Below are 21,355 nucleotides of genomic sequence, written 5' to 3' on the forward strand. Positions count from 1 at the left end.
CAGCGGGAGATGTGAACCCAGTGTTACTTCGCAGCTGTTCTAGCCTTCCACACCCTTCACTTGTGACCCCCTCTTAGCCCTGTGGTACACATGGAGAGCTTGCACAAATCCAGTCCAACGTTGCCTTTGCTAAGCATATTTTCAATAGGGATCAACTGAGAAAGTCCTGGCCCTGAGTTCGATTCCGACAGGCTAGCAGCCATCATCAAGAATAGATTAATCTAAAGGTGTCCTGACACATTCCGTGTTTTGTTTTAATAGCAAAATGGTTGTCTTTGAAATCCATTGCTTCTAAGGCAATTTCTAATTAATTACCAATTAATTACCTCATGAATGAAGCCCTAATCTTTGGAGAATATTTAGATATCTTCGAACTAAATTTTTTACAAACAAAGCTGAACATGCAATAAGTGTGTTACATAAATTACTTGACCACTGTTGACACGATGCCATTTCATACAAAAGACAGGTAAACAACCTACAGGTAGATGCAAATGTCCCCCCACCCCGGCCCCCGCTTAGATACAGCCGTATGGAAATTATTCCTTTTGAAAGGGTGTGTGAGAACACGGAGTGTTAGGAGAGGCTTAAGGCCATCGGGCGTTCTCATTTAGTAGGCAAACATGGTGGTTGACTTCATTCATGGCAGCAGTGATGAAACGAGGCCACGAGCGGACAGATATTTAAATACAGTGGGATATTGGCTAAAAGACGTTGCTGAATAGCATGCGAGAACTCACGCTGCCTTGATCCCTACCCTGACGGTTCTGGTTGGCAGAATATTTTGCTGCTGCTTAATGGATGAGCGCTCAATGATTTGGTTCATGCTTCTCTTTTGGCAAGCAAATGGCATAGAGGTCAGCTACTATAAGAAGACAGCAAACTTCCTAATCAACACTTCTGCTAAAAGACATTCGAAAGACACAGGTGATTTCAACCAAATTATTTTGCATAACACAAACAGAGGGGCTGATCAATGTTGATTGGCCATATTGCTAATATTAATATCATTAGCTATATGTGTAACGGCCTGCTTTCCTTCACACTATTTAATCTTCCTAAAGCATCCCCAAGCTGATATCAAGTTGTGCCAAGCAAATGTTTTTTGTCAGTTTATTTTTGTTTTTTTTTGCAAATTACGTTCATAGGACAGTGGACAAGGAGAAATGAGGCCAAGACAGCTAAAGAGAAAGGACAGCAGGCACATTTTAATTATTCCCCGATCTTCCCACAGCAACTGACAAAAGGAGTGTATGGCAGCAGAATGGGGATGGGTGTTAAGCTGTAACACATTTACAGTCAAAGCCCAGGCATAAATTGAGAATCCAATGTTCATTTTAAAGAGCTGGCAGCTCAAGCTGGGCTGAATCCACTTTTCAGGCTCATGTCAGATCCCGATTCTAACTGTGGCCATATGGTGCACAACACAGATATCATCCACCTCTCATGGTGCATATGTGGGAGGGGGGAGAAAGGCAGGCAACACATTTCGCTCGAGGGAGGGAGACAGACAAGAAGAAGGTTGGAGATGTTAACTGTCCAAATCTTTTTATGTCACACACAGTCCAGTGGATTTAAAAGCAAAGTTAAACCTTCATTAACCCTTGCTATGAAGTGTCACAGACGGGCAATAAACCTTTACACTCCCTACACTTGCCTCCCCCATCCCCCACAAAAGGACAGTTTCTCGCAAAGCTCATGTGTTCCCAGGGACATCGCCTTCAGTCTCAGCTTCCTCTGAACATCGGCAGGTCGTCTAAGGTCAGTGGCACTAAGATCTCCGAAATAATAGAGGGGACATCCTGGAACTTTTAACAGAAAAGCCAAGTCTAATGATTCTTCAACACGGCCCACCCTGCCAGCTTGGAATCCGACCCTATTGACTGTCACTGACCCCTGTGACCCCTCTTACCTAGAGGCCACTGTGGGCAGACTACCAGTGGCCAGAGAGAGCTTGAGGCCTGTGGAACCGTGGAGATGAATTTAGTTTGAAAGGAAGGGGAGTTTTCAGGAGTTATTTGTTCAATACTGCAAACACTGGCTTATCCATCCATCCATTTTCTGATCCGCTTATTGTCACAGTGGTCGCGGGGCTTGCTGGAGCCATTCCCAGCTGTCTTCCGGCAGTAGCTGGGGTACACCCTGAACAGGTTGCCAGCCAATCGCAGGGCACACACAGACGAACAACCAACACTGGCTTATTATTTCATTAATTAGCAGGACACGTCTGCCCAATGGACTTGAACGCCACAGCGACAGCTGTCTCAATTGATTACGGCAATGGACAATTATGAAGGTGACCGGAGACAGCGCGTGCCGCTTCTAATAAAGGACTTAACTATTGCCTCCTATATCATGGGACACCGGTGGGAGGACAGTGGCAGCCTCCCTGTGTCTCCCATTCATTTAAAGACTTTTTTTTTTTCTGAATCTCTCCACAGGCTGTTACTGAGCTTTGTGTGGGCTGTAGTTCTTCAACAGCATGTCAGCTTTACTTAAGCTTTCATAACGCCTTAGCTGGATCACTTTGGTCCTCCACAGGAAAGCATCCACTATTAGCCCACCAGCTGGCTCACAATCCATGAAGAATGCAAGAGAAAAAAAAAGGTGGGCAAGACAGGATTAAGAGGAAAGAATGACACGTAAGAGGTAGAGAAAAGGGAGCGTTTGCCTACATGTCCAAGCAATGATGGAGGGTATGAGTGCTCAGCTATATAAACACAAGTGTTGCTTTTTAGCCTTCCTTCATGTATGAACAGGTATAAAGCCCGCACACCACTAAATGGATATAATATCATCTTTCAGTGCCGCACTGATTACTTATCAATGAAAAGGAAATGGCTGCGTGAAAATCCGTCAACACATCCTAAGTGGCATGACAGTGGGCTGAAAGAGCCCGCATGTTTTTCTTTTCCTCCTCCTACGTCTCCATTTTCACTCCATAGTCTGAAAGCAAAGCAACAATTGGAAGCTGACAGCTCCTAACGATTCGCTATAGCTCCTGGTTTTGACATAAGCAGCCACTGCAATTTAGTGCCAAGAGGGAGAGTGAGGTTGGACAAACATCTTTACTTAGACGGAAGTGTTAAGTATCACAAACTATCCTTCGGCTACTCACGTTTAGTCAATGCAGAGCAGCCATATTAAGTGTCCAATGATAGAATTTGAAAGCCACAAATGCTGAGGTTACTAAAATAATCATGAGCGTTTTTTAAAGTTGATAATATATCTCAAAAACACCCACCAATTACAAAGAAGGAACATCAATCCGAAGCCACGGTTCTTCCTCGTTCATTGTTCAATGCCGCACATTCTAGCAATCAGCTGATCATACTTAGAAGCCATTTAATACAAGTGTACGATTGGAATGCACCATTCTAAATGCCAGAGGAATGTCAATGCATAAGGCTGAACAAATACAAGCCAGCCCATGCAATCACAGCATCAATCTTAAAAAACATACTCGATGATTAAGTTGCGCGACGATGAACTTTTTTTTAAATGCCAAGAAACATTTTGCACACAACTAGGTTTTAGATCACTGACTGAGCATGTATTTCAAATCACAATTAACGTGTTTCTACTTTTGACTTCTCTTTGAACATAGCCCTGTTTCAACTAAATTTGTCACACTTAAATTTTGGACGTATACGGTTCCCCCAATGGAACACAGTGACCAGTTAAAACACATTGGCATTAATGCAGTGGCAGGCCATCGGCACTTTTAAACCCTTCTTTGCTCGCCTAAACATCATCAAAAACACTGACCCTCATTTAAAACTGTATTTTCAACATTTCATTTAATATTGTGTCTTTTGGCAGTGCAGCTTTTTTTTTTTAATAATTGAAACCAACTAGATATACTTTTTAAATTCAAGATTTTTAATTGTTGAGAAACAAAATAAAAAATCTTGGGTGGTAAATATTTGTAGGTTAAGTTGCATGTCAGCTAATTGTAACTGATTTCAAAAGCACGAGAGAATGGCCTCTATTACATCACCGACCTTTGATCAAAATTAACTAAAGCAGCGAGGGATGGTAACTAGCGACGGCCCTGCGCTGAACCAGTGACGTCGCAAGCTTGTAGCTTGCGCATTAGTGCAGAAGGCAGCTCGGAGCTGCGATGACTAATGTGAATTCCACAGCACATTGACAATCGACACTTCATATGTATGTTGCGGGAATATGTGCGGTACTATGCGTTGGGCGCAAAGACAGGCTGACGACGAGTGGGACTATCTTACCCTACCACAGTCCCACACAGTGGGAACGGAGCGCGTGATCTAAAGCAGCCACACCGAATTTTTAAATTTTTTTTTAATTACAGTATTCGGAAGAATCGGAACGTTTTATGGTCGTATGGGTTAGCATTCAGTAATTTCTTTAACATTTGAGATCTCTTCGTTTTCCCATATAAACACGCTTTTGCAGTTTAGCGTTTGAACGTGTTTGATTGAGGTGCAAAATACGAATTTTGACTCACAAACTGCTGTGCAAAACCGCTTGACATCATACGTCAACGTCGCGTTTAACGCAGATTCATCATTCAGGATCAGCAAAACAGAGAATGACAGTGAGACTATATAGGATAAAGAGCTACAGAGAGATAAATTAATCGAGCAAAGGGTAGGGAGGGCGGGGCGGAGGGTCCTGTCAGGTAAATGACAGACCCAAATTCTAAATTTCTAATCTGTAGACCAAGTCAAATCCGTCTGAATGATTTCAAGGGAACCACATTCCACTGTGCTGTTCCTTCCAGGTGTGATGGTAAGTGAAGAATTGATTTAAGTGGAGGCATATCGATATGCAGAAGGGTGTAAATATGTGTGTGTGTGTGTGTGTGTGTGTGTGTGTGTGTGGGTGTGTGTGTGTGTGTGTGTGTGTGTGTGTGCCTGCGTGCGTGTTTGAGTATGGTTAAAGGGCGCAGGGTGCAAAATGAAACAGAAGAACACATTTCTCTGCGAGATGCAACTTCACAATGGGTGGGGGGGGGGGAAAAACAGACACACAAGATGTTTCTGACAAATGTCAAACTATCCAAAGTGGTGCCAAAACAAAAACAAGACAAAACAAATACGCCTGACATATTTCAGACAGCAGAAGACAAAACAACAACTGAAAGCATTTGAGGGATCCAAATTAAACCCCAGAGTGTGTGACTCACTTCATGAATCTGTGTCGAAGCGGAGATGCCACACCACATCAAACCTTGTAAACTCTTGTCAAAGCCTCCATTCTCTCTTTTGCTGCCAGCTCTTAGATTATTGCGAAGGTACGTGTTGGGAGTGTCACACTTGAGAGTTTGTTTTAAGCACCATAAAATACCGAGACCCATGTGGCCCATTCTCTCTGAAAAACAACACGCCACTTCTGAGACTCGAGTGGCATCTGCTGCCAGGATTAGGTCAGCAATAGGCCAACCTGCCAGCAAATGATGCGGTACAACTGGTCAGGAACCTTTGTCTCTTCGGCACTTGCTGAGGGGTCATCATCCATATCATGTGGGGTGTGATAGTTTAAGTGCGTTTTGGAAAATCATATGGGTTTTAGATTATAAAAATGATCGTAAAAATTAAACAAGATATGGCATCGGCACCCCTTTGCAGCTACAATTGCTTTCACCTTTCTGGGAAGATGATGTATAAAATTTGAGGTGCCTACTCAACTACTCGAGAAGAACATTTGCAAGGTTAGAGGTCACGATGTTGGATGAGAGGCCCCGGCTTTCGATATCCAATGTACTCATCCAGTGCATTTAGAGATTGTTCACCAAACGGGTCCCTGAAAGAGTCATCTTTACTAAATAATATACTTACATGAGGAAATGACGCAACCACACGCAAAAAGTAAGAGAGAGAGCGAGAGAGAGACCCATTCCAGATATAACGCCCTGCTTCTGACTCCCTTGATGCCTCTTTGCTTGCCAAAGCAAACAGCCTTATAATCACACTCTTGCAGCACAAATCCAACACCCATGAAGGTTTGACCCAATGCTCTGTTGAATGGGGCATTACAGTTAGTCAGAGGCCATAAGGGCCCCCTCCACCAAGGCCCAGAGCAGGGAATTTAACGGTAGCCAAAAACAACAGTCAAGCAGATGACTGTTTGATTATTGTAGGAGACCACACGGTACATGCTTTTTTCTTTTTTTTTTTTTTTTTTAAACCCTTCCCTGAAATGGCCAAAATGGAGGCCCCTGTGTCTGAGCAAATTACCACCTAACATACTTAACAAACAAAAAGATGATGAATTATGCATTTGCCAAGTGAAATCCTGGACTAAACATAAGCTCTTTCTCTGCGGAGCATGTGGTCTGACTACTTTCTCCGTCAGTTGACTTTAAGGCCTTTAGCGGACTAGCTGAAAGTAAACCTTCACTCAGACGCCTCCCCGCCCCGAGCAGAAAGTTGTAGTCCAAGCCTGCGGTATTGCTTCCAGACTGAGCGGCTCTGATAAGCCACTGAGAGAAACATGAATGTTAATATGTTACAACTGGAAAGGTATGGAGCTAGGGAATACGAAACAAACAGTAGACAACAACCACCCACCTGGAGAGACTTGGAAAGTATGTTCTGGACAGGTTGGTGGTACGTCTGTTTGATTTTGAATCTGATTGCACTCCTTTCCTCCCACCCGTATCCTCTTTGTCAATTGCTTCTAATGTATGGGTGTATCATAAAATCTCAAGAAATGTATACTCTCTCTGTTCGAGGTAATGCTTTTCTCATCTTAAACTTTGGGACTAGCTTCCCAACACGTTCACGTCATCATAAGAATGTCTTGGCTGATGCCTGGCCCCTTGCCAATGATTGAAAATCATCCAAGCGCTCTGTTTGGCGACAATCGCCTACCATCTGTCTATATAAATGGGTGTTACAGCTTCATCTCCAAACAACATTGGCTCTGTACATCTTAACAGAGATGATCTTAAAATGTGCGCACAACTCACGACAACAATGCGTGGAGCAAGAAAAAAAAAAAAACAGCCTGGAGTTGAATAAGCAAGAAAAAAACACTAAGTGATCACAGTCGGCACTTTACATTTCAGGCCCGACAGCAGTGATAAGACACTGGCCATGTATTCTTTCAAGTAAACAATGAAAACGCTTTCCCCGCTGCAGTTGGCTGAGCCACAACTGAAGGAGGATTAAGATGAGACAGGTGATGTGGAGAGAGATATCCTTTCTCAATTCTCCGATTTATCTTTGGATACAATCCACCAAAAGAAGCAGTGTTCAGTTCATTTTAGCAGACGGGCACTTCCTGGTTTACAGGAAGTCCTTTCTTTCCTCAGTCACAATGGCGTGGCACTAACTCCAACGTCTGTGGATGAATGGTTTTAAGCAGCACGGAAATATCACTGCAAATACAAAGATGGGCATGATGTAAAAACAACGGCGCAGAAGATGCCCTCTATTAGGGTGTGGAACACAGACTAATTCACAATATGAATTCTTAGTTTTGCCACTGATAGTGTGTCCCAACACTGTATTTGAATCAAAGTTCAAACTTGTAGCAACGAAAAAAAAAAAAAAAACATGTTCACATTTAAAAAAAACAAAAACAAAAAACACTTATTACAAATAATAACTTTCAAATTTGGCATTTTTGCAAAATTTCATGCATGAACTGCCAACTATCCCACAGGATTGTCCATTTATGTTATGAAAATATTTGAAGTCGCTAAATCTGTATTTTTTTTGGTATGGATAATGAATTCAGACTAAGTTGTTTATGTTTTATGTTGGACTTAAATTGTGTACTGCAGATTGACTGTTCTGCCTTTTGTCAGAACAAAATGAAGTCTTTCTTTAAATTGATCTGTCATTGGTATAATAGACATTTTTATGAATCAAAAGTATTTGTGACATTGGTCTGAAAAAAAGTGGTACCTCTATTTCCCTAACAAATGTCTTATTTTGATTAAACATAAATATAATCTGTTTGATTTCATGAGGACAAGATAAAGCGCAAAATGTTTGCTGTTGAGAGGCTGAAATTTGAAACGATTTAGACTATGTTAAACAATGTTTGTAAACGATTACACAATTTCAAAACTCTTATTGATTAATTTGATTTGTAGCAAAGCGGCTAGATGAGTTCCCTCACACACTTCACAAGCACTACAAGTTAACCTAAAAGACATTCATGGCCTAATTGTGAATGTGTAAATGCGCCTTCCCCACAGCTAAATGTGGATCCAATTTCAATCGATAAACGCAGCGCCACATAAAGAAGCCTAATCGTTTCTCGTTTTGTCACCCCCTCTCTCAGTCACAATGGCTGATCGCAGTCCACCGGCTTGCTGCGATGGATGACGGGGACTGATAGGACTAAGTGACAGGTGTCAAGTATCCTGACATGTAACACCTAACAGACACGGAAATGACTGACCTGACTGAAGTCATGGCTCAATCCATTATTAGAACACTGAGCGGGGTTTATGTTAATAATTCATGCACATTAGGTCCGTGCACAAGGCAGACCCTTGAGAATGGGCCAACACATTGCACACAGGGAAAGCTTGACAACAAGAACTTCCGAAGCCGATATAAAAGTGTTGTGTTTCAAAAATAATCCAGTTTGTCTTTGAAAAGAGCGTCCTCTTATGTGGAGCTGAGACACAGATTACTGGTTTCGGGTCCTTTGACCTTCTGCCACTCAAGTTATCCCAATTTGCGACAAATACATACGGGCGTCTTTCTTTAAATAATCATTCTTTTTTGGTCATTAATAATTGAATGTGAATATTTTTTAAAATGTTTTATCTGTGCCATTAATCCATCTATTCATTTTGATTTCCTCGACAGGGATGGGTACACAATGTGCATAACTCTTATCAATAAGGCCAGCATTAATATCAGTTCAATATTAGCCTTCCTATATTATTATGTTTTGGAGCAACAATTAATACAGCAGAACGTGTATTATGCATGATGTAATTTTTCAAATTCCTTTTTTGGTCCAGTTAAGAGGTTTAGCCTCGGTGCCTCTTTCAGGGAAGCAGGATTTCAAAGTGAACACAAGTTAAGCGCATCTCTTCTGGGAAGACGGCTGCGCAAGTGTGCACACCCTCTTGTAACCAGGGATGTGGTTGTGTTGAGAATTGTTCTTTTGGTGATGAGCAGTGTTGTGTTTGTGCCACACAAACAAAATACTTTGGTATTATGGCCAAAATGTTCAACCTTGGTTTAATCGGACCATGCCGCATTTTCCCAAATGCAATGGGGGAGATTTAAAGTGCGTTTTGGCAAAATGCAGCTGTTCAAGTGTTGAGTCCACTTGAGGAGGTCGGTTAGACATTATTGTTAATGTGTCAAATAAAACCTTTTCAAGGAGGATCTGCAGTAAAACCGGCAGCCCTTTACTGCGATACAGCGTTTCTGAAGGACAGTTCTAGATCCTTTAAGCTGTTGTGGCTTGACCTAAAGTCCAGTGGCTTTCCAAAGCCACTCTGGTATGTAGTGCACTTCTCCATTTTGTAACCAGGCTACTATGTGTTGTTTTGATTTGTATGCAATACAATACATCTATATTTGTACAGCGCTTTCACAACAAACAGACAAATGAGAAAGCACTCACTGGTGATAGTGTGAGCGAGGCAATCAAAAAAATTATCAAAAGAGATTTGTGTCAAATTAATCTTTTCACAATGTGACATCCCACTTAATGATTTTGAAAAGAAAAAGACAAGTTTTCCTGAATCGGTATGCAAAAATGAACTCATGAATTTGAAAAGAAACAGAGATAATAAGAACTACTAGAATCAGATTTTATCCACATTTTTTATGGAAGAAGGCTTCTTCAATCAGGAGCTGCAGTTCTCTACCCCGTTTCCTCCACCTCTGGTAAAGTTAATGAGCAATAAATATGTTTTTTTTTTAAAGTGTTTTCATTCTTTATTGTGTGTATGTGTATTTCCAGTTGTTCCTACATTGTATCATATTGATTTTTTTTACCACAAACTGGTAAAAAAAAAAAAAAAAAAAACCTTTCTTTTGGGGCTGCAATGGATTAATTGCATTTCTATTTATTTCAATTGAAAATATTACCTCGATTTATGATCATTTCAAGTTACAAATGAGCTCACGGCACCAATTAAATCCATAACGACAGGTTCCACTGTATAGCGCAAGGGCCCTCTGGGGTCGCTTTCCTGCATGTTTTCCATCTCTCCCGACTGCAACGCACCTAATTCAAATGATCATCTCATCAGTAAGCTCTGCAGGAGCCTGACGACGATTCTGATCATTGAGACCCCTGCTATAGAGTCCCTTATTTGGAGCGGAAATTACTGATGGCCTCTTCCTGATAATTTCTTGTCAGTTCTCAGTCAGCAGTAGAGTGTGTCCGTGTTAAACCACTTTGTTGGTTTTGCTTTTTGCCAACATGTCTGCGCTGAAGTAATCTTCCCCATCATTCACTTTCCATCTACCTCTGCTCTATTCTAACTGTATGCTGGCAAAATAAAAACTGACTAGTTGGTCAAAAGATCAGCCTCCATTCAGTCTTTAATAGATGAGAGGCTGCAAAAGGTGAACCATGACCGCCGAGGTTAGTGATACATTACACGGGGAGAGCTGCCCCAACGAATACCAACCTGCTCTCTCATCTACTTCAATATGCCTGAGTTGCCCTCAATCCCTTTGCACCTGACCTTGCTGCTCCCTTTCGACTATCCACTCCCCTTCTCTGCCATTCACAATCCAGACGGTGAAAATTGCATTTCATTTCACACACACACACGCACGCACGCGCGCGCGCATGCACGCACGCACGCACGCACGCACGCACGCACGCACGCACGCACGCACGCACGCACGCACGCACGCACGCACGCACGCACGCACGCACGCACGCACGCACGCACGCACGCACGCACGCACGCACGCACGCACACACACACACACACACACACACACACACGCACACACACACACACGCACACGCACACGCACTGCCATGTTGGAAGCTTTCTGGATGTTTTTGGTTTGTTTGGTCAGTTTAGGAAAAGGGCATCTGTCGTCACTGACAAAATGTGAGATCTAAAATGAGTCCTCGTACACAGCAGTTACCCAGTTTTCAACTGTCACGTGGCCTCTGGAAGATGTCAGGAGAGAGTCAGATTGTGCATGATGGCATTTGTGTGCATCTCCCTCGCCTCTCTCGCCTTTGTTCCATTCTTCTAATCCAGTATGTGTGGGCCGGTAAGTTTAATGGAAACAATTTATTAAGTCCGGCTTAAAATGCCATCTGCAGTTAAGCCTCCCAAAGCCGCTAAGCTCCTGGTTTCACTCCGGAGCTTGCTGTGTTCACGCTTACTGTAATGCTCTGTTTAAAATGAGCACAACGGGTCAAAATTAATCAGGATTACAAGGGCACAAATCCACTTCAGAGATAAGTTTTCTACCAATCTTTCTTCCTCGCTATCCCAAGATGCCCTCGCTTTTACTGTTGTTCTTACCGTGCGGTATAACCTATGAAACATGTACAATCACACTTACGTGCTAGCAATAACATTATTGCTGATGTTATCCTTTAACGTGAATCTGTTTGCTGCTCATGAATAAATACTTTAACTCTGCTCCTCTTTTAATTTCAAGCGCCAAAGCACATACAAATTCAACACGGTCACAAAAAATGTCTTGCACATTTTTGGCCACTGTAAGGTAGGTGATAACTTCCCATCAGTTCCAGAGGCGCAGCCTTGTGAAATGTTTGGCCTTAAAGTGAAGTGCATATGCGTCTGCTGCAAAGGAGCCCTCATCTTGCTCTCAAGCACATTTAGCTTCTCATTCACCTTGAAGCTGTTGAAAACAGTCAACTCTGACAGGCGATGCAATAAGTATAGCGCTATATGTTATTTTTACTTAAATATACCATCTTCCTGAAATGGATAACATAGCAACCAACATAGCAGAAATGATAAAGAGTAAATACTGTTGGACAGACAGAAGGCGATGATGTCTGGGTTTTCCCCCAAACCAGGATCTGTGAACATCAATACAGTGTTTTACAGCCACTGATTACAATGTTAGTCTTGCGCTCTTCTATTCAACTTGAACTGTCTCATTACCCAAGCAGACTGTTTACTTGTGAACATTTCGTGTTTGCACATACCGCTGGGAACCCAAATAAAGTTCACAAAGGAGTACAACTGTGAGAAGCAAGCAAAGCAGGGTAAATCATTACCTTGGAAACTGTAAGATAAACATCATATCATTAAGAATGCATGTACTCTATGCCGTGTTTGTGTCCATCTGCCCGAGTGTCTACCAACCAGAAGAAAACATGAGTTTCAGTGGACCCACAGGACTGTGTTTAAAGCCAGTAAGGGCAGGGGTCCCCAACCTTTTTTGCCCCACGGACCGGTTTAAGTCAGACAATATTTTCAGGGACCGGCATTTAAGGTGTGGCGGAATTAATACAACAAAATAATATGGTATGAGCTGCATGAAAACTGTGGTGTTTTCGAAATATAATAATAAACACAAGGAGCGTCTAATCTGGTCGCAACACTCTTATCGCTCTGGTAATGTTTAATGCCTTCAAAATACATTACAACGCAAATTCAAAGTGCATGAAAATGACGACTCACCACAGCCCCGAGCTTGATTTTCTGCAATCAGACAGTCCCATCTCGGGGTAATAGGAGACAATGACACCTCAAGTGTGTGGTTTATGTCCAGTCTACTTCGTAATTTTGTTTTAGTCGCTGTTGCTGCATAAACTCCCCACCTCACACAGGTAGGATGTCGGAAATAGCAACAGTGCTATTGTGGCGATCTCAGAGTATTCAGCCATAACTTTGATCCAGTTGTTTCGAACGTACTTTTAAGGCCGCCGTCATTTGCGATCTCCAAGCAGCTTTTTTAATCATTTTGCGGGCTTCAGCGTTTTGTTTAAGATAAGATAAGATAAGATAAGAAAACCTTTATTAGTCTCGCAATGGAGAAATTCCCAATTCACAGCAGCAAAGTTATGAATGGAAGAAGTAGAACAACAAAATATAGGAGCTGCTGGAGTTTATGAGTTTGGTTTCTGGTTTATGAGCGTCATCGGTCACGTGACCGAGAAGTGTGGCTTGACGTGAGTCAAGCGTGACACAGACGGATGTAACAGAGAATCCGGTAAATTTTCAAAATAAAACACATTTCGTATTCCGAAATAAATAAAACGGAAATAAGGCAAGTTCTTTCTGTGCGGCCCGGTACCAAATGCCCTGCGGACCGGTACCGGTCCGCGGACCGGCGGTTGGGGACCCCTGAGTAAGGGGACACATACACGGCATTCTGAACAAGAGGAAAATAGCATACGGCTTGCTCTGTGTAACATGCACATGAAAAACAATTCCAAGGCCAAAAACAAATATGGCCATTTACAGCTAGGAACAATAACATTAGAAGCAGATACTGTCTTGATAGGTTATGAAAATGTGTTCCTTGTCATCAAATGTACTTATCAAACAGCCAGTTACTTTCCAACACCATCCTTTCGGACCATGCAACCATGTTACGTGTGGCCACGCGGCAGAAGTCTGATCCTATCTCTCCTTCCTTGACCTCCCCTCATCTCCAACTTGACAATTTAACAACCCCTCATTCAAACTTGATGCTTGTGAATGATTTTTGTTTGTCTCACGCTGCAACAGCTCAACACATATTGGCAAATACACGCCGACCAAGCGTCTGACAAAGCGCTCTCTCTTTTCCTTTGGCATCCATTATGGCACAGGCCTGCTGTCGGAGAGCTTGTATTGCCTGAGGGGAAGCTCCCATTTGAGGGAGCATGTGGCAGAGAGGCTCTAAATCCCCTCTAATGAACCAATATGTAAGAGGGCTAAGCCTCTGGCAGTGTCAGCAAGGAAACACCACTTCTCACCCTGGCAAAAGACGCACACATTTGCATGTGCTCAGCTCTGTTTATGTCTGCTCGTATTGAAATCTGAATGTTAGCTGCGTGATTCCATAGGGGAGTAGGATTTACATGATTTAGAAAGTGACGTAAACCCTGGAGGGAGAACAGACAAAGAAGTGGCCTCTTACCTTTGGGTGTGGTGGGAGAAAGGAGCTTCTGTGATCCTACGTCAGACACCTGCAAGACAAAGAGGCAGTGCTTTAGCAGATTACTTTATTCAGCTAAATCAGTGGCAAACTTCAGTCAACCCTCTCTTAGATAATTGGGTTATTCATTAAAACCCTAATCTTGAGGTTTATTCAGTCACAAATATGGTTGAAGTGCTCTGAATTTACCAAAGAACACTCCCTGTGTACCTGATGATCCCTGACTTGCTTTTAGTGAAGTAACATTAGGTGGCACTGTTGAGCCACCTGAAAAATAAGTAACACCATCGTCAGAAAGGCGGCTGTGCTGCATCATCTTCGTGGAAATGCAGGAAAATGCTCAAAAATCTTTCTTTCTGCAAACGTGCTAGTCGTCTATCCAGCAGCACACCATTCAAGGATCATGCAATCCAATAGCAAACGCAAAATCCCAGACTTCATCTGATCAGGCAACCTGCTAACATAACTTTACAGTCAGTCAAATGCATGTGGTGTCAAAAATACTGAAATCATCTGACTATGACTTCATAGTGAAAGCGTGAAAGCAATTTTCCTTTCATGACGACAATGCACTGCATCGTTTCATAAAAGGTCCCATGCATCGAAAGTCGATCCGCCGTGCCATTTCAACCAATAGTAGTCAATTTATTTGGCTAAAGTGTTCAACATATTTGTTGGCTTTGTTTTGAATCCACGTTTCCACACTTTTAACTCCTCTCATGAGGGCTGCAGAAATGTAAAAGGCTGCATATGTAAAAGGGAGCATATGGTCCACTCATCAGTTGCAAGTGTCCTCAACTGCTGTGCTTGTATTTTGCATAGTACAAAGGGAACATATGTAATAAATGAACAGTGAATCAGAGTACTAGAGGGACAGACACAGAGAGGGGAAGCAAATAATTTTGTAAACACAGATGGCTGTCCTTGGCATCCCTGTTAGCTTTTCACAAGTGTTTTGAGGGCGTCCTCTTCTCTCCAACAATTCCCGATTTCTCCTACACGGCCAATTGTGTTGCGTTTCTCCACAATGTTTGTCTCTGTATGTGTTTTGTCTCAGCGCTAACCACAAAAGTACCCAAAATAAAGCTGTGTGAAAACAACTCTTTGTTTTGCTCCATCTGATGGGAAACGTTGACAGAGGGCGACCACACAGTTTCTTGTTAAAATTCCTGCCATAATTAGTCAAAAAGCCAAATTTAATGCAAACTTGAAAAGGGAAAACTAAACAAAAGCATGTTTTTTTTTTTCAGTGTCATGCTAACATGGCAACAATGACAACTTAAATGTTCATGGTTTGAGTAGAATCTCCAAAAATTGAGAGTAAATCCCGTTTTTCGCTGCAGTCCAAGACCACGGAGCAGAAAACAATGTCACACATTGCCCACTTTCATTCTTCCGCAACCAGGGTGCCAGGTTACAACATAAGCTCTTTGTTAGCTTTGGACGACATTAAACACTCCAGTGCTGAGCATCAGCACTAAAGTGGCACAACTTCAGCTCTGAATCATGGCCCCAGAGGGCCCTGGCAGGAAAGACATGGGCTCCGATTGGAATGAAGCTTGTCAAACGGACAAATAAGCTGGCTAAGAGACAGGCTAAGTGTGGCGTGTGGTTAGGAAAAAAGAGACAGGGAAAGGAATGCCATAATTGACAAGGGCAGTTGAAACAAGTGTTTTGACTGCAGCGGCTATCTTGGGAGCACGGCAGACATGACAAATAACTGTGAGAAGTTAACCTTACTGTGCGTTGAACTTGCAGTTACTTGTTTTGAATTCAAAATGGATTCTAAACATCATCATCAACCACCACTTTGGCTTTACGACTTTGCTTTGAACCTGCCAGGACGGCATGAGTCACTTGTATGTTTCACAATTACAAGGTCAGCTCTTTAAGTGTTTTTAAAAAAGCATGTCAAAACACTGTCTCATTTTGCCTGCTGCTCATTTTAGAAAACGTTCTTGTATGTCAAGTTGACTTTTTCAACAACCCGATAATTAGAGCGGCTTGCGGTTGTGGTGAACAGGGTTAATGGAGAACAAATTCTTCTCACTGTCTTTGTTGCCATTAAAAACACAGGGGCTTGGGGAAAATGGAAGATTGAGATACGGTATTAACACAAAAAAAAAGAGAGACAAAAATAGCCCAGGTTTTTTTTCTGAGGAAACTTAGTAATTTAACCATTTCAAAACACTAATGGGGAATATTTAAGCCACACTGCCTGGGAGCCAAAAGTCTTTGGAGTTGGCTGCGGGAAGCCTGACCTTTTTGTGGGCCGTCTGCTATTTAAGCCTGGGGCTTCAGGGGTCTGGCCTCCTCTCCAGAGGGCCGTCAGCAGGCTTCAGCTTTCCTTCCCCATTCTATTCATTAGCCGTGCTTTATGATTCAGCTTCCTCTGAGCCACACAAGAGCTCCCTGAGGAAAGAGACTGCTGGAGAGGGGGAGAAAAGGGATCAAGCCCAGGGAAGGGAGCAAAAAAGCAAGAAGGAGGTCATAGGGCCCAGCCGGGGCCCAGCTCTCAGCAGCTGTGCTGTTTCCTCAGCAGGCGTGAAAGGAAAAAAAAAAGGGGGGGCGTGGTCAGCAGCAAGGGAACTGGGCCAGAAAACCCACCATCAGAGTGCTAACGCGTCAAAGTGCCACATGCTAAACTACAATTCCAAGATTTAGGGATTACCATATTCGACTGCTGCCTGTTTCTAAAAATCCCGCAACTTCCTAGAGTACACCTGACTTATTGATGGCATAAATGTCTTGATAATAGCAGAGATGCAGAGGTTAAATTTTACTCGCTGAGAGCATATCTGCTGACAAGAAGCAAGTGGGGGGAAAAAAAAGACTCGCTAACTTGTACTGAATCACGTTGGAGGGTAATCAATTTAGACAATCTGACACATGCCTAATTGCTTTTGGAAGTATTAAACCGTTCCTATGCAGAGTTATTGCACAGAGAGCCGAGTGAGCGAGGCGATGCAGACATTGAGGGAGAGCGGTATAACCACTTGAATGACCTTCACGGCATGAATTTATGAAAAGCATCGATCAGTTAAGCCTGTGATTTCTGCAAGACAGGAAGGTCAGCAATTGCCCAGATTCAATTAACCCCATTTCTGTAAAGACTGCTGATAGACTTATTTCTCTATACCCACCCCCCCCACCCATCAAACTTGATATTGGATGATAGTGCGGATTTCCATCTAACTTGCATGCATTGCATATATCGGAGCTGAGAAAGTCATTGCCAAAAAAGAAGAAATCTGGAAGCCAGGACTAAATAAAACCATGTCTCTTTTGCCCTCCCTCTTGTCAGACCACCATTTTAACAAACAGACTGGCAGAGTTATAGCCACAGCTGGCATGCAAAAACAAAGAACCATGTTTGAAGGTTTTGCCCTTTGCGAATGCCAACAGCAGGGGTCTCTAAGTCCGGTCCTCGGGAGCCCCTATCCAGCTAGTTTAGGTCTCCCTGCTCCAACACAACCGATTTAGATGATCAGGTCATCGGCAAGCTCTGAACAAGCCTGTTAAGGATCTCTCATTTGAATCATATGTGTTGGAGTGAGGCGAAACATCTAAAATGGGCTGGATAGGAGCTCCCGTGGACTAGACTCAGAGACCCCAGGCCGACAGTGACTATATTTACATTTACTCATTTGACAGATGCTTTTGTACTTGATGCCTAGTAGTGTAGCAAGTGGCTAATTTTAACACTTTAATAAAATAAGGTATTTATACTGATTAAGCTCTCACTGTCAAAAAACAACAACAAAAGGGTATACACTGGAAACCTAAAATTTGAAAGCCACCCATGTACTTGGGTTTATCGGTGACATAAACCTTGATTAACTGCACAGACAGTTTTTTAAAACTGTTAACTGTAATACAACTGTAAAAATAGGCTAGCAACTGTTAACATTAAGGTGTAAAGCAGGAGGGCCCACCCAGTGTCAATCGCGGTCAACCAGTAGTCCACAGACTGGTCCTAAGCCGACTGGGTTGTTCAACTTTAGACCTTCCACTTAATTTCAAGGAAAAGACACAGGCGAATCAACTACAAATTGCACTTGTGCACTTGCAAAGACACACACACAAACACAAACACACACACACACACACACACACACACACACACACACACACGCGCATAAAATCTTGCAACTCAATCAATCACATGATTTCAAAATGCTTTTCTAGAATGCCTGTTAAACACTGTACAGTGTCAAGGATGGGAAACAAAAGCCTGTTGTTTTTGAGACCCGCTTCCCAATAATTGAATTCCTAGTAACCGTTTATTTGCTTGCTCGAATTCTGCCGATTAAGTCTTCTTTCCGTCGCAAATCAGTAATAGTAAATTCTCATGCCTAACAGAGCCCCTACACGTATATACACTTAACGTAAACATACCGTAATTAAATGTGTTACTCTGAATTGAGTGAGTTTTCATGTATATACAAGTATATTCAGCATATCTGTTCAGCACAGTTCTAACCACTGATATCCTAAAAGCACATACTGTATCAGTAAAACTAGCAGAGGTCTGATTTTCTGTGTTCTTGTAGGTCAGGGGTGCCCATTACGTCGATCGCGATCGACCAGTAGATCAAGGACTGGTCCCAAGTCAATCCAAGGGGTGGAGAGAGGGAAAAAAACAAACATTTGTGTCTCTGTGCATGTTAGTAATATATTTTTTGTGTTAATGCACACTGCACCCTAATCATTCTATCAGTCTCACTTTCACAAAAAGCAATTAAAAAAGAAAAGAAAATAAAGCGGGTAATCTAACCTACGGTGACGTGTGACTGCATCACCGGAAGTTGTTAGCGCTCAGCAGTCTGCAGTTGCAGCTTGTGATCCGAGTTGTTGCGCTATATCTTTTATCGTTATCATTATTCTCATTCAGTTTGTTTTGTACAATTCACCAAAGGGACGGGCAAAGAATGGGAATCTGGGGGGCCGAGAGAAGCATTTTAAAACAGTACGCCTGAGCTATGATCGTTAACAGGCTGCAAAAGTGCGTTGCATGCCTCAGCGTCAGGCTATTGCTCATCATGGCATGCATGTGTACGTGAGTGCGTATGCGCGCGTGTGCGGTAACGGGTCGATCGGTGGGGGGTTTGGTTGAAGAAAAAAAAGTAGATCTTCAGTCAAAAAAGTTTGGGCACCTCTGTTGTAGGTAGTAGCTCAGTGCTTCAAGAAACACTTTTCACAGCACGCAACTCAGAGCCCTCAACTACAGTCACCCTTTAAACCCAGACATCCACTAATGCTTCTTTGGCAGAAACGTCCCATCAGCCATGCAAAGTAAGCGTCCACCTCTGAGGCAGCAACAGAAGACACCAAATTAATGATCTCCCTTGCATTTGTCCTCTTCACTGTTCCAGAAATCTGAATGACCTCCAAAGTGGTTGTTTATTAGATACTGCAGAAGTTCTTTGCATTCTCGGGGAAGAGCAGCAAGAAAATCCAATTTCAACCCAACATTGGCGATTCTGTCATGGTTCCTTGTGTGTAAGAGCAAGTGTGGGTCAGCATGACGGCAACCCCCCCAGCAAGTGCGTTCGGATGCTCAACACGAAGAGCAAAAAAGACGAGAAATCTCCCACGCAACTTTCAACCAATGGTTAGTCGGCTCAAGAGTAGCATCATTAAGATGATCATGAATTCCAAAGTGATCATGGACAATAGACCGGTTTTCCACTGCGCACACAAACCTTTTGAGGCTTAGCTAAGGGTGGCATTTTTATAGCCACAAATTAAATAGTGTGGATAGAACAGCAGAGGGCCAGAGTGGACAAATAGCCTTTGCTTTTGCCCTAGCAACAGACAGAATGAATGGTGTGAAAGAAGCTGGAAGTGAGGGGGCAGGGGCTTGAGGTTTTTTTTTTTTTTTTTTTTTAAAATACTAAACAGCGACTTGCTTACCTCCCTCTCTCCCTGAGATGCGTGGCAGTTGCTAGCACTTATCAAGGATATCTGTCAGTTTTGTATACAAATTAGCGATCTATCGGGGGAACACAGAGGCCTGTTTCATCTCGCTGCGCCGGACAGCGAGGGTCACAAATCAGCATTGCAGAAGGACCACAGCCAGCATTAACCAGATAAGAAATGAAGGAAATTGGACAAGGTCTATTTCACCGAAGAGGATCCTGACAAGGGGAAACTACCTGCAAGCGGGTCTGCATGCAGTCAAGTGTGCTACATAAAAAGAGAAGGGCACATAAATTGATTGAGTGCTTCCTGTCACAGGCAAGGGGATTTATGACATTATTATTTGCAGACTTTGAAATTAATTAAAAAATGTAAAGGAAATATTTTGGGCAGGCGGCCTGGTGGTCCAGTGGTTAGCGCATCAACCTCACAGTGCAGAGGTACCGGGTTCAATTCCAGCTCCGGCCTCCCTGTGTGGAGTTTTAATGTTCTCCCCAGGCCTGCGTGGGTTTTCTCCGGGTACTGCCACATTCCAAAAACATGCATGGCAGGCTGATTAAACACTTAAAATTGTCCCTAGGTGTGAGTGTGAGCGCGGATGGTTGTTCGTCGCTGTGTGCCCTGCGATTGGCCGGCAACCTGTTCAGGGTGTCCCCCGCCTACTGCCCAAAGACAGCTGGGAAAGGCTCCAGCACCCCCCGCGACACTTGTGAGGATAAGCGGATCAGAAAATGAATGAATGAATGAATATTTTGGGCAGACAAATATGATTTTTGTTTTATGGTGTAATGAAAAAAGTGAAATAAGGAGACACAAATATAATCATGAAAATCAGATCGCTGCTCCATGAGGTACTGATAGTGTCAGTCTTAATCCTACATTGACATCATTTATCCATCTCTTTTACAAGTTTTATGCAGGCCATTCTTGTTCATGTTTACTATACTTGTACATGGCAAACAAAAATCTCAAGCAGGACAACAATTTGCAACATCTTATTCGCATAATGAAGAACCCTTTTTATTTATCTGTTGTAGGCCAGCATACTCCCACTGTCCTGTAAAGTGAACCTGATCATGTTAATACCAGCAGAGCCAAAACAGCTACAAAAGTGATCTCATTTAGTGACATAATGCAATGAGGCACAGACTAAACTGTGGCAAAAAAGATGACAGACAAATAATCTTCAGCACCCCGATCTATTTAAATCAATTAACCCAACACCACATCTAGCGCAGCAGCTTGAACGCATTTGTTGATCTTCACTTCAGGTTTACAATTGCTTAAATTTGTATTCAAAGGCAGACTATGAATATTGGGACAATAACTGTAGATCTGTATTTAACTTACCCCACATTTTTTTCTTCTTC

General features: G+C 42.7%; 1 protein-coding gene across 12 annotated transcripts in view; it reads right to left on the reverse strand.

The window, feature by feature from the left end:
* The window catches only part of fbrsl1 (fibrosin-like 1), a 302,213-nt gene that overhangs the window by 21,286 nt on the left and 259,572 nt on the right, over positions 1-21,355 (reverse strand). For all 12 annotated transcript variants that reach the window (XM_019885190.1, XM_019885189.1, XM_019885188.1 and 9 more), the window contains one exon: positions 14,046-14,094. In XM_019885190.1, coding sequence (XP_019740749.1) covers positions 14,046-14,094 — 49 coding nt within the window. The remainder of the gene's footprint in view (positions 1-14,045; positions 14,095-21,355) is intronic.

The sequence above is a fragment of the Hippocampus comes genome, unplaced genomic scaffold, assembly GCF_001891065.2.
Source record: "Hippocampus comes isolate QL1 unplaced genomic scaffold, H_comes_QL1_v1.1 scaffold45, whole genome shotgun sequence".
Classification (NCBI taxonomy): domain Eukaryota; kingdom Metazoa; phylum Chordata; class Actinopteri; order Syngnathiformes; family Syngnathidae; genus Hippocampus; species Hippocampus comes.